We start from the raw sequence: 18918 nt of genomic DNA, 5'->3' as shown, positions 1-18918 counted from the left end.
CCTTTGTGGGTTACTCGCCAAACAAGCCACCACAGCTTCCGTTCTGTCATCTGAACGGTGAGCATGATGACACCTACTCCTGTTGTCGTCAGCGCGGTCCCTGGCACCTGGGAGCCACCTCATCACCGTTGGCGCACTCTAGATTTCCCACACTCAGCGCTCACAGGGGAGAGGACCCTGCCACTGAGTAGCACAGGGACGTCTTATGGAAGGACGCGTGCTCCTGACCCGCGTGAGAAGAACGTCCTGGGGCCGGGTATCTGAGGGGTGCACTGGTGGTCTGCAAGAGGAATTCAGGCAGATGCAGAGGAACATTTTCGTTTTCACAGTTATGTGTTTTCTGATGCATGTTACAATAAGTATTAGCACATCAGGTCAGCTGCCAGAGAACTCATAAAGAAGTTGGTCTGAAGTTAGCTCACAGGAAAAGGCCGTGGATACTGGAACAGGCAGCACATAGAAGCCGCAGAAGTGAAGGTGACGAAGGGTCGGCTGACGTTCGAGAAGCACAGACTCAGCAGACCCAGTGTCTGTGAGCTGAAGGAGGCAGAGGAGTGGAGTGGCCTTGAACCACTTTCAAAGTCAGACTCTGCAGAAGAACCGGTAGGACGTGGGCTGGAGAGGCCTGGCGTGGGAAGCCAGGCAGTGGCACTCCCACGGCTCGTGGAGAGAACTGAGTGGGACTTGGCAGGACCCAGAAAGGCAAGCAGACCTGACGGTGCCCAGGGGAAGAAAAGAGCGATCTTAGGGTCTTTTTCTAAGATGCCCATTGACAGAGAGGTTGTCTAAATCAGGGCTATGGCTGAGCTTGTAAATAACAAGGAAGAATGTGCCTGGGCCCACATTTAATGGCAGAGTCAGTCTTGTCTGTCAGGTTTTCTTCCCCACTAGAAATACACACTCTGCTGCTGACCTCGTCAGAGATAGGGAAACCCTGAAGACTGTGTTGAAGGTTGAAAAGTAAGATTGAGTGTGTGATTTCTGCCATGAATCAGCGGCAAGGGGACGAGGTTAGGCGGGTGGGACTGTGGCACTCAGGCATGTGCATTTGGAGAAGGTCAGTTCAAGGAGCCAAGAATAAATTACACCGCTGCCCAGGGGCCAGCCTTCTTCCTCGCCAGCCAAAGGGAGAGGCATTTGGGGCAGCCAAGGAAAAGAAAAGGATGTGTGCTGCTTTTCCGAATGGGAATACCTTTATCGTTTTGCTAATGTGAAGCTTAAAGTACATGCTTATTTGAAAAATCAAAATGATACAGAAGTACATAAAGTGAAAAGTTGAAGTCTCTCATAATTCTATAGATAACGACTCCTAACATCCAACAGCTGTTTATAGAGCACCTACCACATGGCAGGCACAAACATGATTTTAGGAGCTTCAAATATATCCATAATTACAACAAAGATCTTTGTCCTTATTGGGCTTATAGTCTAGAGCTGTGCTGTCCAATACAGTAGCCACTCGCCACAGGTAGCAATTAAATTAATTAAAAGGAAGTACAAGTTAAAAATTAAAGTTCTCCAGCCAGACCAGCCACATGTACATAGCCAGGTATACATAGATTTGTGTACATACATATGTGTATATATACATGTGCATATACACGTACACTTGTGTTTGTATGCACGTGTGTGTGTATACTTGCGTGTGCAATTATGTGTGCATGTGTATAGATATACCTGTATGTGTGTATGTGTGTGTGTATATATATATGTATACCTATGCATATATGTATCCATGTTTATATACATACTTGTGTATGGATGTATGTATGTGTGTTGGGTATATGTATGCATGTATGGATATATGTATGTGTGTGTGTGCATATATATTATATATATACTCGTGGGGCACCTGGATGGCTTAGTCCATTAAGCGTCTGACTTCAGTTCAGGTCACGATCTCACGGTTTGTGAGTTCAAGCCCCACGTTGGGCTCTGTGCTGACAGTGCAGAGCCTGCCTGGGATTCTCTCTCTCCCTCTCTCTGTCCTTCTCCCACTTGCACTCCCTCCTCCCCTCTGTCTCTCTCTCTCTCAAAATAAATAAACTTTTAGAAATGTATGTATAGGTGTACCTGGGTGGCTCAGTCGGTTAAGCGTCCGACTTCGGCTCAGGTCATGATCTCACAGTCCGTGAGTTTGAGCCCCATGTCGGACTCTGTGCTGACAGCTCGGAGCCTGGAGCCTGCTTTGGATTCTGTGTCTGCCCTTCTCTCTGCCCATCCCTCACTAGTACTCTGAGAGAGACTAGTACTAGTCTCTCTCTCTCTCTCTCAAAAATAAATAAAAACATTAAAAAAAGTTTTTTAAATAAGAATATATGTATATTCTTGTGTGTATTTATAGGCATGCACATGTATATATATTTGTGTATATACATGTGTGCCTATGTGTATGTATATGGACATATCTAGGTATATGATAGTATATAGATTATATTGCATATATGCTGTACCTACTGTTCAGAAACGTACTCTTATCACTTACCAATCCAGTATGGGAATCTTCCTTTATCAGTAAATAGATCAATCACATTAGTTTTTATCCTCATATTGTTAGATGCTTAATTTCAATTTTCCACTACTATAAACAGTATAACTGTGACCGCCCTTGGAACTTCTATCCTTGTACATTTCTCTTAACATGACTTCTCAACATGACTTCCGTGAAGTGGACAGAGACGATGCGTGTAACCTGTGGAGCACCCAGTGAGAGCTCGGTGCCAGGAGGACTGTGCCAGGCTGTGCAGAAGGCCCTAGAGTGGCCATTTCAAGGAGCCGCTGCCCCCTCCCTAGAAGGGGCCCTGAGGCTTTTCACAGCCCGCAGAGCAGACTGCCCTCCTTGGCCCTGCAAACGTAATGCCCAAAGCTACAGCCAACAATTCTCCATGGCGTTTTGGCTTGGTTGTTTGCTTCAGAAGACTCCCACGGTCTGGATGTAGCTGCGTGGTGCATTTACTAGCCACCGCCTGGGTACCTGACTCCGCATGAGGCGCCAACCTGTTGAGTTCTGAGAACCGTCTCGTTTTACGAGCTCACAAAAAAGCCTTTGTGGCAGCGCCACTGTTCATTAAACCTGGATCTGAGCTATCCACACGGTTTTGTTTTGTTTGTTTGTTAACAAACAAGAGGCCAGGATTGGCGTGGAAAGGACGGCAGTTGTGGGGTGGTGTGTGAAGAGCGAATGCAGTGTTATCAACCTGGACAATCTGGGTTGACTGGTTTTTGTTTCCCCAGTGGAAGCCCAAAAGAAACTCTAACCTTTTGGGAGTTTTTACTCCTAAACTAACTCCCAGCTCCCTTGCCCTTTCAGAGCTGAGGAAGCGGAGACGTCCCGCTGTTAAATGTATAAATTCTGCCTTCAGATCAGGGAGCTCACCAGCTCTCCGACCCCTCCCCCTCCCCACCCTTCCGGGGAAAGAGCTCCCACTCACTCCCCCTCCATGACACGTGGTGGGTATAGAGTCACCGCTAACACAGCTGTGGGCTCAGGAATGTCCCTACCTACAAGCAAGTGAAAGCCTAGAAACCCTAGGACTTTGTGATCATTTTTGTCACCCTGTAGACATGTAATCCACCTGAGCTGTCTCCATCAGAGGCTGAATGGGATGACAGAGAGACACGATAGGAGCCTAAGACTGGACTGGGGTCGGGACTCATACAAAGCAACTAGAAGGCTTTGTACGCCCCACTCCAGGATGGGGAAGCCTGGCCCCATCCTCTGGGTAAATGTATGGATGTGTGTGTGTGGATATATATTATATATATACTTGTGGAGCACCTGGGTGGCTCAGTTGGTTAAGCATAGGCAGGGAGGAGGCAGGGAGAGCAGCCGCCTTCCCTCCTGCCCCTTCCAGGCTCCCTCCAACTTCAGTGTGACCCGAGCCCCGAGTTGCAGGAGGCAGACATCCGCCTGTACACTTGCCTGAGTTCTCTGCATGTGTTCTCTGGGGTCCACCCTCACGGTTCCTCCTTGCCTCAAAGAGAGATGAAGGAAACACGGTCCTTTTCCCCTTCCCCCTCCTGCCCCGGGCCCCCTGGCAGCCCTCTCTGGACTTCGCCCCGTCTCTGACTCAGGCATGGCTAACCCACACACTAATCCACACTGCCTCCGAAACAAAGTACAGAAAAGTGATAGATCAGAGGCCTCATTTAATGGGAGCTTAAGTTTCAGGCGTGGTGCTGCTGGCTCAGTTCAATGGAGATTTACAACAGCAGGTGCAGGGGAAGCTTAGATTGAGGCAGAGGGATTTCATGTGTTGGGGGAGGGGGAAAGGAGAGGGCTCATTTGATCTGTCTGCTACTGGAAGAAAAATAAACTCCATTTGTTCTTTTATTCTTTTAAGAAACAAAAGGGATAAAAGAAATTTTAGGCCAGTAAGCTTCCCTTTTATTCTTCCCTATTTCTCAAATAGATCAGAAAATGATCCGTATTATTAACCACCTAGTCTTCCCCCAAAATATAAATTAAAAAAAAACAACAACATTAATGTTCCTCCATACTTACAAATCTCATGATAGCAAGCTCAGCAAGGCTGGAGCTCAAGAAACACAATGGAAAAGAAAAGACTTCGGTTTTTAAAAAGCTCCTCTGAATGACTATGAGAACAAGAGGCAGACAGCAATTTGAGAGGCTTTTAAATGTGCCGTGAGTTCGACTTTTGATTCCATCCTTTTCTACACATGGACAATTAGCCATAGCATGGGTTTGTGTGATTAGCAGACAAGCCGAACCCTGAGTGATTTAGCCATTGTAACTTGGGTAAGAACGCGTTTCCCAGTGACCCATCCCAGCCAGAAATGACCCCATGTTATTTCCACACTGTCAGTTTTTTTGGCATTTCTAAAATAAAGTACAGCTTTGTCTTTTACAAACTCCCTCATGGGCAAGGAACCTTCGGTACTATTTTTAAAACCAGCGACAAGACTGGACCTGGGCCAAGATTCTGAAAGGAGCAGAAATAGTATAGCTCGGTGTGGTGTCTCCCAGCTTCCTTCTTGGCCTCTACCTCCAGGAAGCCTTCTGAGCGATCTTCTGGGTGGAGCTCTGGGCCTGGCCCCCCAACACTGAGGAATAGGGAGGGTCACGGGTACAGGGCTGGCTTCAGGTGGTAGCACGTCAGACACACGTCTTGGGGGACAGATGGCCTCCGGCAGGTCCTGGAACAACTATCCGTGGAAGGAGCATCTGGGCTTCTATTTCCCTTTCTTTCTGAAATGTCAGATTGGACCATTGGTTCTGAAACTGCACAGTCCCCTGCTAAAATAAAATGATGGCCGTCTTTCCCCATGCAAAGAAAAATCAATGAAGCAGATCAAATTTTCCCCATCGTAAGTTTATCGAGCTATTCAAAACCACCAGAAATGTCAGCACTTTGAGAGGGGACTTCGAGTAGAAATGGCAAGTTTATAATTCAGTAGAATGGATTCAACAGGGTGAAAACGATGAGCCTGTTGGGAAATGCTCGTATTGAGACATGCTGGTCCGTGCACTTGTCTGCAATCACTGCCAGGAGCCCATGTGCTCCTTGGGAACAGGAGGGTTTGTGAACACGAGCTCTGGTGTGAGTGGCTCTGTGGGCACTTCCCGCACTTGTGGACAGGTCTCATTCCTGGAAAAGGGGCCCAGAGTCGAAATGACAGGAGAGAGATCTGATGTTCCAATAACAGGGGATTATATAACTGATCAAAACTCAATGCCTGCCCTCCTTCTCTCTCTGCACCTCCCCCACTCGCACTTTGTCTGTCTGTCTGTCTCTCTCTCTCAAAAATAAACATTAAAAAAAAGGGGGGGCATCTGGGTGGCTCAGTCGGTTGAGCCTACGACTTCGGCTCAGGTCATAATCTTGTGGTCCATGAGTTCAAGCCCCATGTCGGGCGGGCTCTGTGCTGACAGCTCAGAGCCTGGAGCCTGCTTCGGATTCTGTGTCTCCCTCGCTCTCTGCACCTCCCCCACTCACTCACCCTTTGTCTGTCTGTCTCTCTCTCTCTCTCAAAAATAAACATTAAAAAAAAAAAATCAATGCCTGCCTTTTTAAAGAAATAGCCTCAAACATGGTATTTCAGTTACTCTGAATGCTGAACTTCAGGATCTCTTTGTCCAAGGTGATTTGGCTTGATTTGATAGGGGAGCGTATTACCCACATATGAAATCCTATTACTTAATATGATACAGTATCACTACAGTTTCTACAAAGTCCTTGGTGCCTCCCTCTGTAACCACATAATCTGAAGATAAAGAAACTATGATAGTAGAGCTAGGGCAGTCAGAAGAGCTGCCTTGGAGAGATTTTTCGGAGGCATCTTAGAGGAAATGTTTCAGAACAGTAGTGGCTGTTTCCTCGTTTCAGTGATGAACCAGGGCTGTCCATTTCGCAACCTCCTTGGCACTTCCCGAAGCCGCGCACACGTTCAGCACCAAGAGCTGTTTTCCCACCGGCTGCATCCTGCTTTCTGGGCCTCACTGCCAGCTTGACCTTGCACCCTGCTATTAAAAATGCAAGATCCAAAGCATATTCCTGACCGGTTTTCTTCCTTCAGGCTTTCCCCCAACGTGTTTTCACACACACACACACACACACACACGCACGCATGCCTCAGATCTCGGCTAGAATTCTGGGCAGTCACATCCTCTCGTGACCGTGCAAGTCCTTCCCAGTCCACGACACATCCCAAACCCGCCTGATGATAAAAGATCACAGCTGTCATCTCTTCCTTTTGTCAACTGTTTTCCAAAACCGAGTTTGCTGGAGGCTTCAAAAGCAGTGTGACTGGTTTTTGTCTTATTTTTTAAGATGGTGGCTGACACATGTAAAAGATCATATGATACATATGTTATAAAGCACAACTGCGTAATAAATACCCATGGACCCAGTGCTGGCACCTACTCCCACCCTCAGAGGTAACCACTTTCCTGATGTGTGTATTTATCATTCTTTCTTTTTAGAACTGTTTCTTCTCGTACGTATGGGTGTCGAAACCATGTAGCGTTCAGTTTTGCTTGTTAAACAATTTACGCGGCCAACTGAAGCTGCTCTGAAGCCGCTCTCGTGAAGTAGCCTTTTTAGGACTCGATCTGCTTCCGCACGTAGGGCCGAAGTCGCTCAAAACCATCAGGGAGCTGTCTGTCTGGCATTTCCTGCAGAGACAGTTTATTGGCTCCTCAAGAATCAGTGCTATTGCTTTACAGCACATTTGGTCTGATTCAACTCTTTTTTTCCTATTACATCCCTGTTTCCGCCATTCACGTATTGGAGAAATACATAGTGGGTGCCTCCTACGAGCCACGCTCTGGGCTAGAGATCAGCGGCAAGCCAGGGGGAGCCCCCGCTCCCGCTGGAGCTCACGGCCAGCCTCCTCTCCTTCCCTCCTCTGTCACGTGAGCCATAAGTGCAGGCCGCAGGCTAGGAGAGTCCAGGCCCTTGAGCCACATACGGCGAACAAAGGGGCCATGGGACCAGTGGGCTGAGAGCCCAAGGGGAGGTTTATAGAAGGACTTCAGGAAGTGGTCAGCCTCCATGGGCCCCATCCTGGGCCCTCTGTGGCCTCACCTGGATATTCCTGACTCTGGATTTCTTTGATAGGCTCACACACTCTCCCAAGCATATTTATGTCATTAGCACCACACCTGCACAGGAGGCCCCGCCGCGGGGTATAGACCAAGGGCTCTACAGTGAAAGAGGAAATCAGCCCTGTCAGCGCTAGAGTCTGACAGATGACAAAGATACAATTGCCTGGGTACAAAAAGATACAATGGAACCTGGCGAATATATATACTTTGTAATTTTTATATGATACAATGTAGAATATAAATATAATGAATCCAAAGGATGTATGTATAATTCATGTAGTCTCACCCAGCTTCCACACGGGCCACCCACCAGAATAACTGACATCCTGCAATCCCTCTATAAAATAACATGGCTAATGCCAAAACCCTGACCCCCCTCAGCCCTGGGGCCCATCTCCACATGCCGGCATATCTGTTCTTCCTACTTGCCTTGTGTGATTCCCCAGAGTCCGAAGCCTGCGCTGGCCACTTGTACTCTATCGAGTTGCAAGCTTGATTCAGAAAGAAAATCATGTCAGTGAAAACCGAATTGAATGCTTTTGAAAGACTTCAGTCAAGATGAGTCACTTAAAAAATGCTTTTGAATTAGGTGTGAACAACTTGAGTGTAAAAGACTGAAGGGAAAAAAGTTAAAATGTAGAAGAATTCTGCTCTCCGATTGTGCAATGGGTGTCTTTAACTTCTTATTCCCCTTGAAATGGACTAAAAATGGAAATTGTGCATGGTACGTACTGGTTTTGTTTTTTTTTTCTTTTTAAGACAGAACTCTGTTCAGCAGACAGTACTCAAGGAAAACACCTGAGCTTTCCCTCAAACATTAGTGAATAAATGGACATTTATGTTTTAATTCTAAATAAAATTTTATGCATATGTGAATATACAACATACAATGTAAACTATGTGTGTGTGAGAGAAATTGATTTTTAATGATCCCCTTCTTTGAATGACTCTCAATCACCTTCAGTCCCAAGCACATTTGAAAAAGAGGACTTCTATTATAGTTTTGCCTATGCACTTACCAGGACTGCCCTACTCAAGGGTGGATTTATGGTCAGCCAACCTCCCTAAAAGATTTCTGATGTGATAGCACTTGCTGAGGATGATTTGGATTTTTATTTTGTTTGGTTTTGTTTTCACTTGCCAAACATTTATTGAGAGCCATGAGAAAAGACCCTATTTTAGAAACAATGGTTTGAAGAGAGAGAGAAAAGGCAATGTCAGACTGCTGGATGGATGAGGGAGGTCATGACCTCCCAAAGCTCTGCCCTTTCTGACCAGTCACACTCCCAGTCGACCTTTTCTCTAACCACCCCGGGAGCCAATGGAGCCAGGACCCCTGCTCCAGGGCTTTGCTGGGCGGCAGGAGGGCAGGGATGTGACCTGGAAGGTGGCCGGATGTTCCCAAACTTCAGGCAAGCAGAAGGATGAAAAGGCTAGCCTTGAGTAACTTGGGTCCAGATGAGAAAAGGGCCCCTTGACTAGGCTCAAATTATATTTTTTGACCCTAGTTCTTCCCAATCAGTTGTGAGGAGCCTTTCGAACTGTGAATAGTATCACTTAAAAGGGAAACATTTCAAATCCTATTCTAGCATGCCCCCCCCATGTATCCAGCCATGCAAGTGACGTGCTTCTGCTTGAGTGCACGCATGCTCACATGTGTACGTGTGTGTGTGTGCGTGTGTCCTCTCATGTGTGTGCTTTGGAAGGCCTCCGATGAGGGCTGCTTCAGCACCAGTCCAGACAAAGGCCTTGGACACAGCGGCCTCCTGGTACGAGATGCTTGATTTTGCTCAGCACCTAAGGAATAAAGCCAACCTTACGGAAAATAGGTTCTTTAGAAAAGGTTCCCCGAGCACCAGAATGATTCAAGCCTGCTCCCTGAGAGAACACACAGAAGAGAAGTAGGCAGACTGGAGTAGGAGTACAACTTCATTTCAGCCGTCCCAGGAGGATCACGTGCTATTCAGCCATCTCTCCATTTCCGCTTTGTTGTTGCTGGAAACGTGGGTCCCTGCAGGGTACAGAGCCATGGAAACCACTCTTGCACTCTGCTCAAGTGCAGGGACTTCAGTAAGTGGAGACGGGGAGAGGGGAGCAGAGAGAGAGGTAGCATGGACACAGGAGCCCTATTTTGTTGCTCCAAGGAGTAACTGGACCCCTGCCCAAGAGATCCCCAAGCCCTCCAGAGAAAGAAATTGCAGGGGCATGAGTCATCCCCCATTTTAGAAGAACACAGGGGTTCCAACCCTGAGGGGGTTGGGGGCCTCCCTTATCAAGACTGGGCAACTAGAGTACACAGATTGTGCTTGGTTAAAGGCTGGGATCAGCTTCTGGCTTATTATCTATTTAACTAAGTGGATTAAATGAGAATTGACTGGAATTGTACACTTCGAGTTCCCTTACAAAACACCGTTATCTCATAAGCTGGCTTAATGGAACAGGCTGTCAGGGGCTTATTAGAAGTAACTGAATACAGCGCCTCACAGAGCAACGATCCAAAGGAGGGTATACAGAAGGCTGGGAGACCTCACACCTTGTGCGGCTACAAAAGACAGGCCTGAGGTGTGACTGCAAACCACACTGTTTAGCATCCACACCGGGGGACAGGCCCAGGTCTTCCCAAGAAGAAAGGCATTTGCCACTCATTCGGTTTAAAAACATTTCTTCCAGGGGTGCCTGGGTGGCTCAGGTGGTTAAGCATCTGACTTCAGCTCAGGTCATGATCTTGCAGTTCGTGGGTTCAAGCCCCATGTCGGGCTCTGTGCTGCCAGCTCAGAATGTAGAGCCTGCTTCCGATTCTGTGTCTCCCCCTCTCTTTCTTCCCCTCCCCGCCTTGTACTCTGTCTCTCTCTCTCAAAAAAAAAAAAAAAAAGTTAAAAGCATCTCCTCCATGTTATGGCTGAATTAAGTCTTTCATTGATCTTTTATATGTGTGGCCTCAGCACGTATGAAAGATAGCAGAATGGAGTGGCTAACAGGATCATCTTTGGAGTTAGACTGCAAGACTTTGAACCTCAGCTTTGCCACTTACTAGCTGAGTGACGCCGTGTTCCTTAACTTCTCTCTGGCTCAGTTTCCCCGGCTGCAAAGTGGGTTTCTGCGGAGATGCAACAAGCTGACATGTATACACCTCTTAGCATAGCGCCTGGAATAAGTGATGATCTAAGTGACCGTTCAGCGATTGTAACCGTTACTCTTGTCACAGAAAAAACTTCATCGCATTTCATAGCTCGTGTGCCCACATCTCCTTCCGCTGTTAATTGCAGCGTGAATTTGGAATGAGCCACGTTCATGGAGGAGATTCTGGATGGGAGGCCTCGGGCGTGGAGGAGCTCAGGTCTGTGATCAGCAGGACATTTTGAACCCTGACTTTGCCAGGGATGGCCATGTGACCTTACACCAGTCATTTATCTTCTCTGATCCACGTTTCTAAAGTGCGTGTGTGTGTGTGTGTGTGTGTGTGTGTGTGTGTGTGTGTGTGACTTTCACTACAGACTTTGGGTAAATGAATGTAAATCCTGCTTTGGGTGAATGTTGATGTAATTATGAATAATGCTCAGAGACTGGCGTGCTCTCCCAGAAACATGCACATTGTAGAATACTTGCTTTGAGGGTGACAGATATGTTGGAAAGAGTTGATGGTTTGGATGGAGGTCGCTCTTGTGCAGTTCTTTGTGCACAATGTGCACAATGGAAACAATGGACTCTTTTTGAGGGAAGTTTTACTTTAGTTGTGAATTTAGGACTTTTTATTTTCCACCCAGCATTTGATAGCCTTATTTTCCTGTTGTGTTCATTTGAGTTTAATTTACCAGTAATCTGTAAACACTTCTGTCAAACAACCTGCTCTACAGTTGACCTAACTCTTTGCAATTACACGGACTTTGCTTCATTATCTCCAAAGCAGAATGTACAATTGCCATGAATAATCGATAAGTTTCAGGAATCGATAGTCCAGTAGATGATTCTCTTTCATTCAGTCTAGTGGATGAACATCATATTACTCACTTTCCAAAAAAAAATTGAAATAAACCATATGAAAAATTGGATGAATCTTTCTGTTTGACAGAAAATGAATTACTTTAAATAAAAAATTTAGCCTGTTTGGGGTGCCTGGGTGGCTCAGTCGGTTAAGCGGTTGACCTCAGCTCAGGTCATGATCTCGTAGTCTGTGAGTTCAAGTCCCACATCGGGCTCTGTGCTGACAGCTCAGAGCCTGGAGCCTGCTTCCATTCTGTGTCTCCCTCTCTCTCTGCTACTCCCCCGCTCATGCTCTGTCTCTCTCTCTGTCAAAAATAAGTAAACATTAAAAAAAAAACTTATCCTGTTAGCTGAATTGTGCACCTTGTGTCTTCTTATTTTCATGCCTTTTTTTGTTTGAAAGACTAGTAGGGAATATTCAACACTCAGATATAATTGATATAATTTCCCATATTTTAAATGGCTTAGAGTGAGGGTTTAAGGAAAGAAGTTACATGATTGAGTGAAAAGCCATAAACTTCCAGGGCTTCTTCTGGTTGGTTATTGACTAGAGTGAAAAGCCATAACCTTCCAGGGCTTCTTCTGGTTGGTTATTGACTAAAGGACAAGCTGGCATAGCTCAGGTAGAGTTGCAATGCCAAGGGTAAGCATAGTGTGATATCAATCCCTATACCTGTGGATCTCAACTCTTTTTGGTTATGAGTCCCTGTAAGAATCAGGAGGAAGTTATGAACATGCTCCTCAGAAAACAACACATTCTGTCCTTTCCACAAAGCTTGGCATAGAATTCTGGGGAATTCACATGAGCTCCTGACTTCCCTCCATCCACTCCACTATCACCACAGTTCACGGAACATGGGGAGGCTTCCTCTCACTGCTCTTGACCATGCTGATTTTTTTTAATGGCATGAATTGGACATTTCTGGAAACCAGAAGTTTAAAACTAGCCAGAGAATTTTTATGATACAATAAGAAATATACATATTGGCCTTTGTCCCCAGTTCCTGGCACACAGCTATTAGAACCCTTGGAATCTCCAGAGTGGTAAGAGTGTCCAGTATGCTAGGGGGATGACTGGTGGTAAGGGCCCCCCCTCAGCTACAGGATGGAGGGCTGGTTGCCAGAAAGACAAAGGCAAGGCATCTCCTCATTTCACACCCACTAGGACTGATCCAGATGATAACCACAAGCAACGTTGAGGATGTGGAAAGATCGCAATCCTCTCACACTTCTGGTAGGAATGTCAAATGGTGCGGCCACTTTGGACAACAGCCTGGCTGTTCCTCAATAGGGTAAACATAGAGCTTCCAATTCTACAATTTCACTCCTAGGTATATACCCAAGAGAAACAGAAATGTATATCTCTACAAAAATTTGTATATGTAAAACTAGCAGCATTATTCATAATAGCCAAAATGTGAAAATAACCTAAATGCCCATCAACTGGTGAATGCATGTGTGAAATGTGGTATAGCCATACAGTGAATATTAGTCAGCAATAAAAAGAAAGGAAGCACTGATGCATATATTACTACAACTCGGATGAACCTTGGAAACCTTACTCTAAGTAAAAGAAGCATGACACAAAAGATCATATATTCTCTGGGTCCATTTATATGAAATGTCCAGAAATGGCAAATCCATAAAGACAGAAAGAAAGCAGATTAATGGTGCCAGGGACTTGGGGTAGAGTGAGAAAGTTAACAAGTATGGGGTTTCTTACTGAGGTGATAACGATATTCTAAAATGGATCATGGTGATGATGGTCGTACAACGATGTGAATATACTAACAGCTATTGGATTGTATGCTTTAAATGGGTTCAGTGTATGGTATATGAATTATACCTCAATAAAGCTGCTCCCAAAACAGAATACAGGCTCTGGATCCAGGCTGTCTGTGTTTAACCCCCGTGGAAGTTCTGGAAGTTCAGGTACTATATTCGGAAAGATGTTTCAGGAAGCATAGTCAGGAAGTAGGGAAGTGAGCCAGGGAAGGAAGGAAAGCCAGTGAAGGGGCATTAATGAGTGAGTTATTCTTGTGGGCAGCTGGAGCTCCATCCTCCCGGGACTGAGCAAAGGCTTTGGAGACCACACTTCGGAATTGTCCCCCTCCAGGGGGTGAGGAAGCGGGGCTGTGCCCACAAGTGCTAACTTCCTAGCACACAAAGGCCAAGCATGCTTCTATAACCAGAGAAAGCCCTCAGACAGGAAGAGAGACAGAGAGAAACAAAGAGACAGAGAGCGAGAGCCATGCAGGTACTTGAGGTAGGAAGCAGTCAGAGTTTGTTCCACAGACCAACAGGTGACATCCAGGGTGACTGAGTGGGTATGGACAGAGCGTTGGCAAGGTCTGCTCACAGGGGTATTACTTAACCTCTCTGTACCTTGGTTCCTTCATCCTTAAGATGGGAAAATAATAGCTCCAATCTCATAAGGGTACTGCAAGGATCAATGAGTTCATGTATCTGAGTATTGGAGACAGCCAGAAATACTCATCTTGAACCTTTCTTTTTTAAACTTCTGACTTATCTGTGATCATTTCACTTCTGAATTGGCTTCTAACAAGATAGAGAATAAATCCAGCTATTATAAGTGTCAAAGAAAAATAGAAGCCTTGCCGAGAATAGTCTTCTTATTAGGCTGTCTTTGTGTGTTATCAGCTTTGAATGGCTGCCTTTTGAAATACACCATATGCTTTGTTAGCACATTAGGCAGATGCCCAGCCCAGCAAGTTCTGTTACTGGAGCAGCTCTGTAATCTCTCATCCTTGCTATTCTATTTTACGGAAACTGTTGGTGGGATTCAAGCAAGAGAGTTTCATCATAGCCCTCTCTGGTACTTTTCTTTGTGTCTCCCCATTTTTTTCCCAAAGCTATGTTCTGAGGATAGTAGGCCCCAGGGAGCTCTCTTTCTGTGAAACTTTTACAGAGAGGGACTGAAGCCAGTGGCTGCCATCCCAGGCAATTCTGAGTTCTACTTCTATCAAAGGCATTTATACTCAGTACGTTTCATTGCTCATGGATGATTGAAACAGCCCAGTGGGGGAACAGCCAGGGAAAAATAGGGTTAAAAAAAAAACCCCAACTGTGTTACATCGAACTCAAGCTGTCATGATTAAAATTTAATTTAAAGATTTGTTCACCCAAGAAAATATCTCTGGATTGTTTCAGGCTGTGACTCTTCAATTAAGCTGACTTTTCACAAATCCAAAATTGCCGTGGATGAGCTCTTTACTTCGCTTCGGGATATTGCTGGAGCTCGGAATCTCATGAAACAGTTTAAGTCTGTGTATGTTCCTGGAAATCATACCCACCAGGCAAGTACATATGTTTTAAAGTAACCGTCTAATCTGTGTTGTATTTTTAGGATTCAGAGACCACAAAAAAAAAAAAAAAAAAAAAAGTTTCCATTTTAGCCTCCCTAAAATGAGGGATTTGTTCTAGATGAACTCCAAGCCCCCTTCTAGTTGAGAGTTCTGGGTTCCCCTGAATCTGAAAGCTTCTTGATTCGTTTGTACCACAGGCTTGATGCAGGGAGACGAGCACTGGACTGGGGGGTCAGTCCCTGCTCTATTACTGTCACATACCTATTTTATAACCTTAGGCAAGTCCCTTCCCTTCACTGGGCCCCAGTTACTATAGGTGCAGGTAAGGGGCTGGCCTTATGTGATTCCCAAGCTTCTAGATCTAAGCAGTCCCTAAACATTCTGAACAATTAGAATAATAAAATTACCTAATAATATCATAGCAAGGAAAAAAGAAGTTGGTGATCGCAAAACCTTTGTCATTTAAAATCCCCTCACCACTTCCTAAGGACGGTAGGGGAACTCTAGAAGGATGTTTTGACTGGTGACCAGGAAGGTAGTATCAGAACCCAAGATTAAAAGCTCAGTGAGGGAGGGGCCCCAGAAAGAGCCAGGAAGGTTAAGGAGCAAAGAAAGGCTGGTGTCGTTGAGGCTGGGTAGTGTCCATTGGACAAGGATGGAGACAGAACTAAGGTTTCTCGTGGTCAAAGATGAGCCTTCCAGGAAGAACACATGTTCCTGACGGAAAAGATGATTCGTGGGGTGTGTGCAAGCATCTCCTCCTATGTATCCCTGTGAAATCTCAGGAAAAGCCACTCCATTTGCCAAGGCTCTTTGGGAAGTTGAATGTGCTGTCAGTGAGGGTCAAGTTCAGCATCCAGATGCTGATGCTTTAAGGTGGGCATGCAGACAAGAGCTAAGGTTATCTGCCATAGCCTAGCAAAATCCAGACTCTTCCTGCCATGTATCCTTATAGTAGCTGATACTTGAAGAGTGCTCTCACATTTGGTTTGTCCTTTGATCCTTGCAGCAACTAAGCTAGGGAAGCGTTATTATCCTGAGCTCTAGGAAGGCCATGTGACTTGCCACAGGCACACAGGTGACCAGGGCCGGATGCCAAGTTTTGGCTGCCAACACAAAACCTCCTCCCTGCTATACCGTGGATCTCACAGAGACTCTGGAAATACTGATTGATGGTGCTGACGGGCATCTGAAACTGCCCACCAACATATGAAAGACCTTAGAAACTGGCACTCAACTTAGTAACATCAATTCCCATCTTTGGTTCAATGATCTGAGAACACCACTACCACGAAATACAGACAAAATCACTCACAGAATTAATCGTATACAGTTTGGTTGTTAAAAAAAAAAATCACCAATCTTGGGGCGCCTGGGTGGCTCAGTCGGTTAAGTGTCTGACTTGGGCTCAGGTCACGATCTTGCGGTTCACAGGTTCGAGCCCCACATTGGGCTCTGTGCTGACAGCTCAGAGCCTGGAGCCTGCTTCATGGATTCTGTCTCCCTCTCTCTCTGCTCCTCACCTGCTCATTGTCTCTCTCTCTCAAAAATAAATAAAAAACATTTTAAAAAATCATCAATCTTAAATACAGCAATATGGACTAGTTCTAGAAGACACAGAACTGGTGATACATGATGAGATTTAGACCAAAGAATTCCAAGAAGCAAGTTGCTACTACATTTGGCAAAGTGCAAATAAAACACTAAATTAATAAGCTCTTTTCGATTTTATGATCAGCACTGTGACTAATTTAGCCAAATTCACATAAATGTGTATTAGCTATAAATCTTGGGCATGATAAGGACAATGACAAATTTTCTAGACGTTATGGCCCTGCTGCCAACGCTGCTGTCATTTCTCCAGACCTCAGAACCCTGTCCTGCAACCATGGCCTTCACAAAAAGAAATTTCCCCTTATTGTATAGACTCCCTTACGGTGAGTCAATAACGTCAACCCATTCACTGAAAATCCTAAATGTCAGTGAGTGGGATGTGGGGGGCAAGGTGAGGACTGTGTGTGTATCTTCAGGGGATTTAGTAAATAATGATATAGACACAGGCTGTGAAATACTGTGAAACAATTGAAATGAATGGGGCAACTCTAATGTGCTTAATTAGCGGGACTGTGAGTAAATCCTCATCTCAGGCTCTACTTCTTGGAGAACTCCAACTAAAACGGAGGTTTCTGATCTGTTAGATGGAGGGAAAAACACATGTAATGTAGATCATTCTGTGAAGCTTTTTTCTATCTTTGTTTGAAAACAAAACAAAATAAAATAAAAAGTATATGCGTATGTATATTTCATAAATTTTTACAACTAAGAAAAAATTTATGATGGTTATCTTGTAGGGGTTGAGAAGGGTTGGATGGATAAGGAAGAACCCTTTGACTGCTTGCTTTATATTTATGGGGATAGAGAAAGAGTTTTTGATGGGATTATGGGTCAGTTTTACTCGTTTGGGTTTTTTAAATATTTTTTGAATTTAAAGTTCTCAGTCATAGAGGAAAGCCCAGTAAGGACAGGGATTTTGATCTGGTTTGTTCACTGCCATATCCTCAGTGTCTAGAAGACACTTAGCTATAGTGAAAGCTTAATAAATGTCTGTGGAGGGCATCTTGAATGCAATACCTATATCTTTATCATATAGCAGAGGATTTGTTGGCATACAGGGTATGTATAATGAGAAAAAGACAAATGTCGAAACTAGACTCAGAGTCCAGCTGTGTCTAGTTTTGAAGATGGGCCTTGACTAGGCAACTTTCTATCCATCTCTTCTCCCAACTTGGTCCTCAGCCCTAGATAGAAAGTGTGCTTTCTATCTAGCTCCACGCTGTTTGTATACAGAGTCTAGCTGAGATGCTTTGGGCTCCCTGGGACACCCAGGAAAACACTAGACCTGGTCTACCTCCAGATTCCTTTTCTAGCTCTAAGCAGTGCTGCACATCTGGGCTCTCTTCCCTGGATCCCAGGCCCCCTCCCAGAAGCCCTCTCTCCTGCTCCAGGGCACAAGCTGGCTCTCAGAGCTACTCCGGTACCCTTGCTACCACTGGAGGCACCTCTTAGTTCACCTTCATCCTTTAGTCTTTCAGGAAGATGCGTCAGCCACAGCCCCGAGAACACCACTCTCGTCATTTTAAGGGAATGTGATTTCATACAAGAAATGAAGTACATATAAAGTCTCTGGAAGAGCTGGGAGGAGTGGGAGCTAGGATGTATCTCCAGAAATGAGCCCAGAAGATCATCACACACCTGGCCCTCCCAGGGAACCAGGACCTCAGCTACAGCCAGGAGAGTGGGCATGACTGGGGATCATGAGGCTGCCATTGAAGCTGTTGAATTACAGAATATACTACCAAAGCTGGAGACAGCATCCATGTTTGTTCACCACGGTATCTGCAGAGCTCAGCTCAATACTTGCCACCTAGTGGGTGGGTGGATGGATGGATGGATGGATGAATGGATGGACAGACAGAAGGCTTCTGGACTGTGGGACCAGACGGTTCCATCCACAATGGTGTTTCTTATACTCTTAATGCTTAGTGAGATGGATGTTAGCAAGGAGGTTAACAGCAGCATTTGGGTTCATAGCCCAGCATAGCAGCATTGGGTTCATAGGTCCATAGTCCTATTGACTGTGTGGTTTTATTTTTTTTATTTATTTTTATTTTTTATTTTTTATTTTTTTAATGTTTATATTTGAGAGAGAGAAAGGGCGGGGGCGGGGGAAGGAACAGAGAGAGAAAGGGGCAGAATCTGAGGCAGACTCCAGGCTCTGAGCTGTCAGCACAGAGCCCGACACAGGCGTGACCCCACGAGCTGTGAGACCATGACCTGAGCCACAGTCGGACGCCCAACCGACTGAGTCACCCAGGCGCCCTCAACTGTGTGATTTTAGGCAGGTTACTTCACCTCTCTGTGCCTACTTCCTCCTCTGTACAAAGAAGCTAATAATAGTACTTCCCTCATAAAGATGCTCCAATGATTAGGTGAGTTGGTACCTGTGAGGCTCTTAGGGCAGGAGCTGACACAAACAGCCCTATG

The 18918-nt window shown here is 45.5% G+C and overlaps 1 protein-coding gene across 2 annotated transcripts in view; it reads left to right on the top strand.

Moving 5' to 3' along the window:
* Window positions 1-18918, top strand: part of SCFD2 (sec1 family domain containing 2) — a 399921-nt gene that overhangs the window by 349718 nt on the left and 31285 nt on the right. For both annotated transcript variants that reach the window (XM_060655043.3, XM_060655042.3), the window contains exon 6: window positions 14720-14865. In XM_060655043.3, the coding sequence (XP_060511026.2) occupies window positions 14720-14865 (146 nt within the window). The remainder of the gene's footprint in view (window positions 1-14719; window positions 14866-18918) is intronic.

Source organism: Panthera onca, chromosome B1 (assembly GCF_046562875.1).
Source record: "Panthera onca isolate mPanOnc1 chromosome B1, mPanOnc1 haplotype 2, whole genome shotgun sequence".
NCBI classification, from domain to species: Eukaryota; Metazoa; Chordata; class Mammalia; order Carnivora; family Felidae; genus Panthera; species Panthera onca.
Note: the sequence above shows the minus strand (reverse complement) of the source record. Positions and strands in the feature narration are given on the sequence as shown.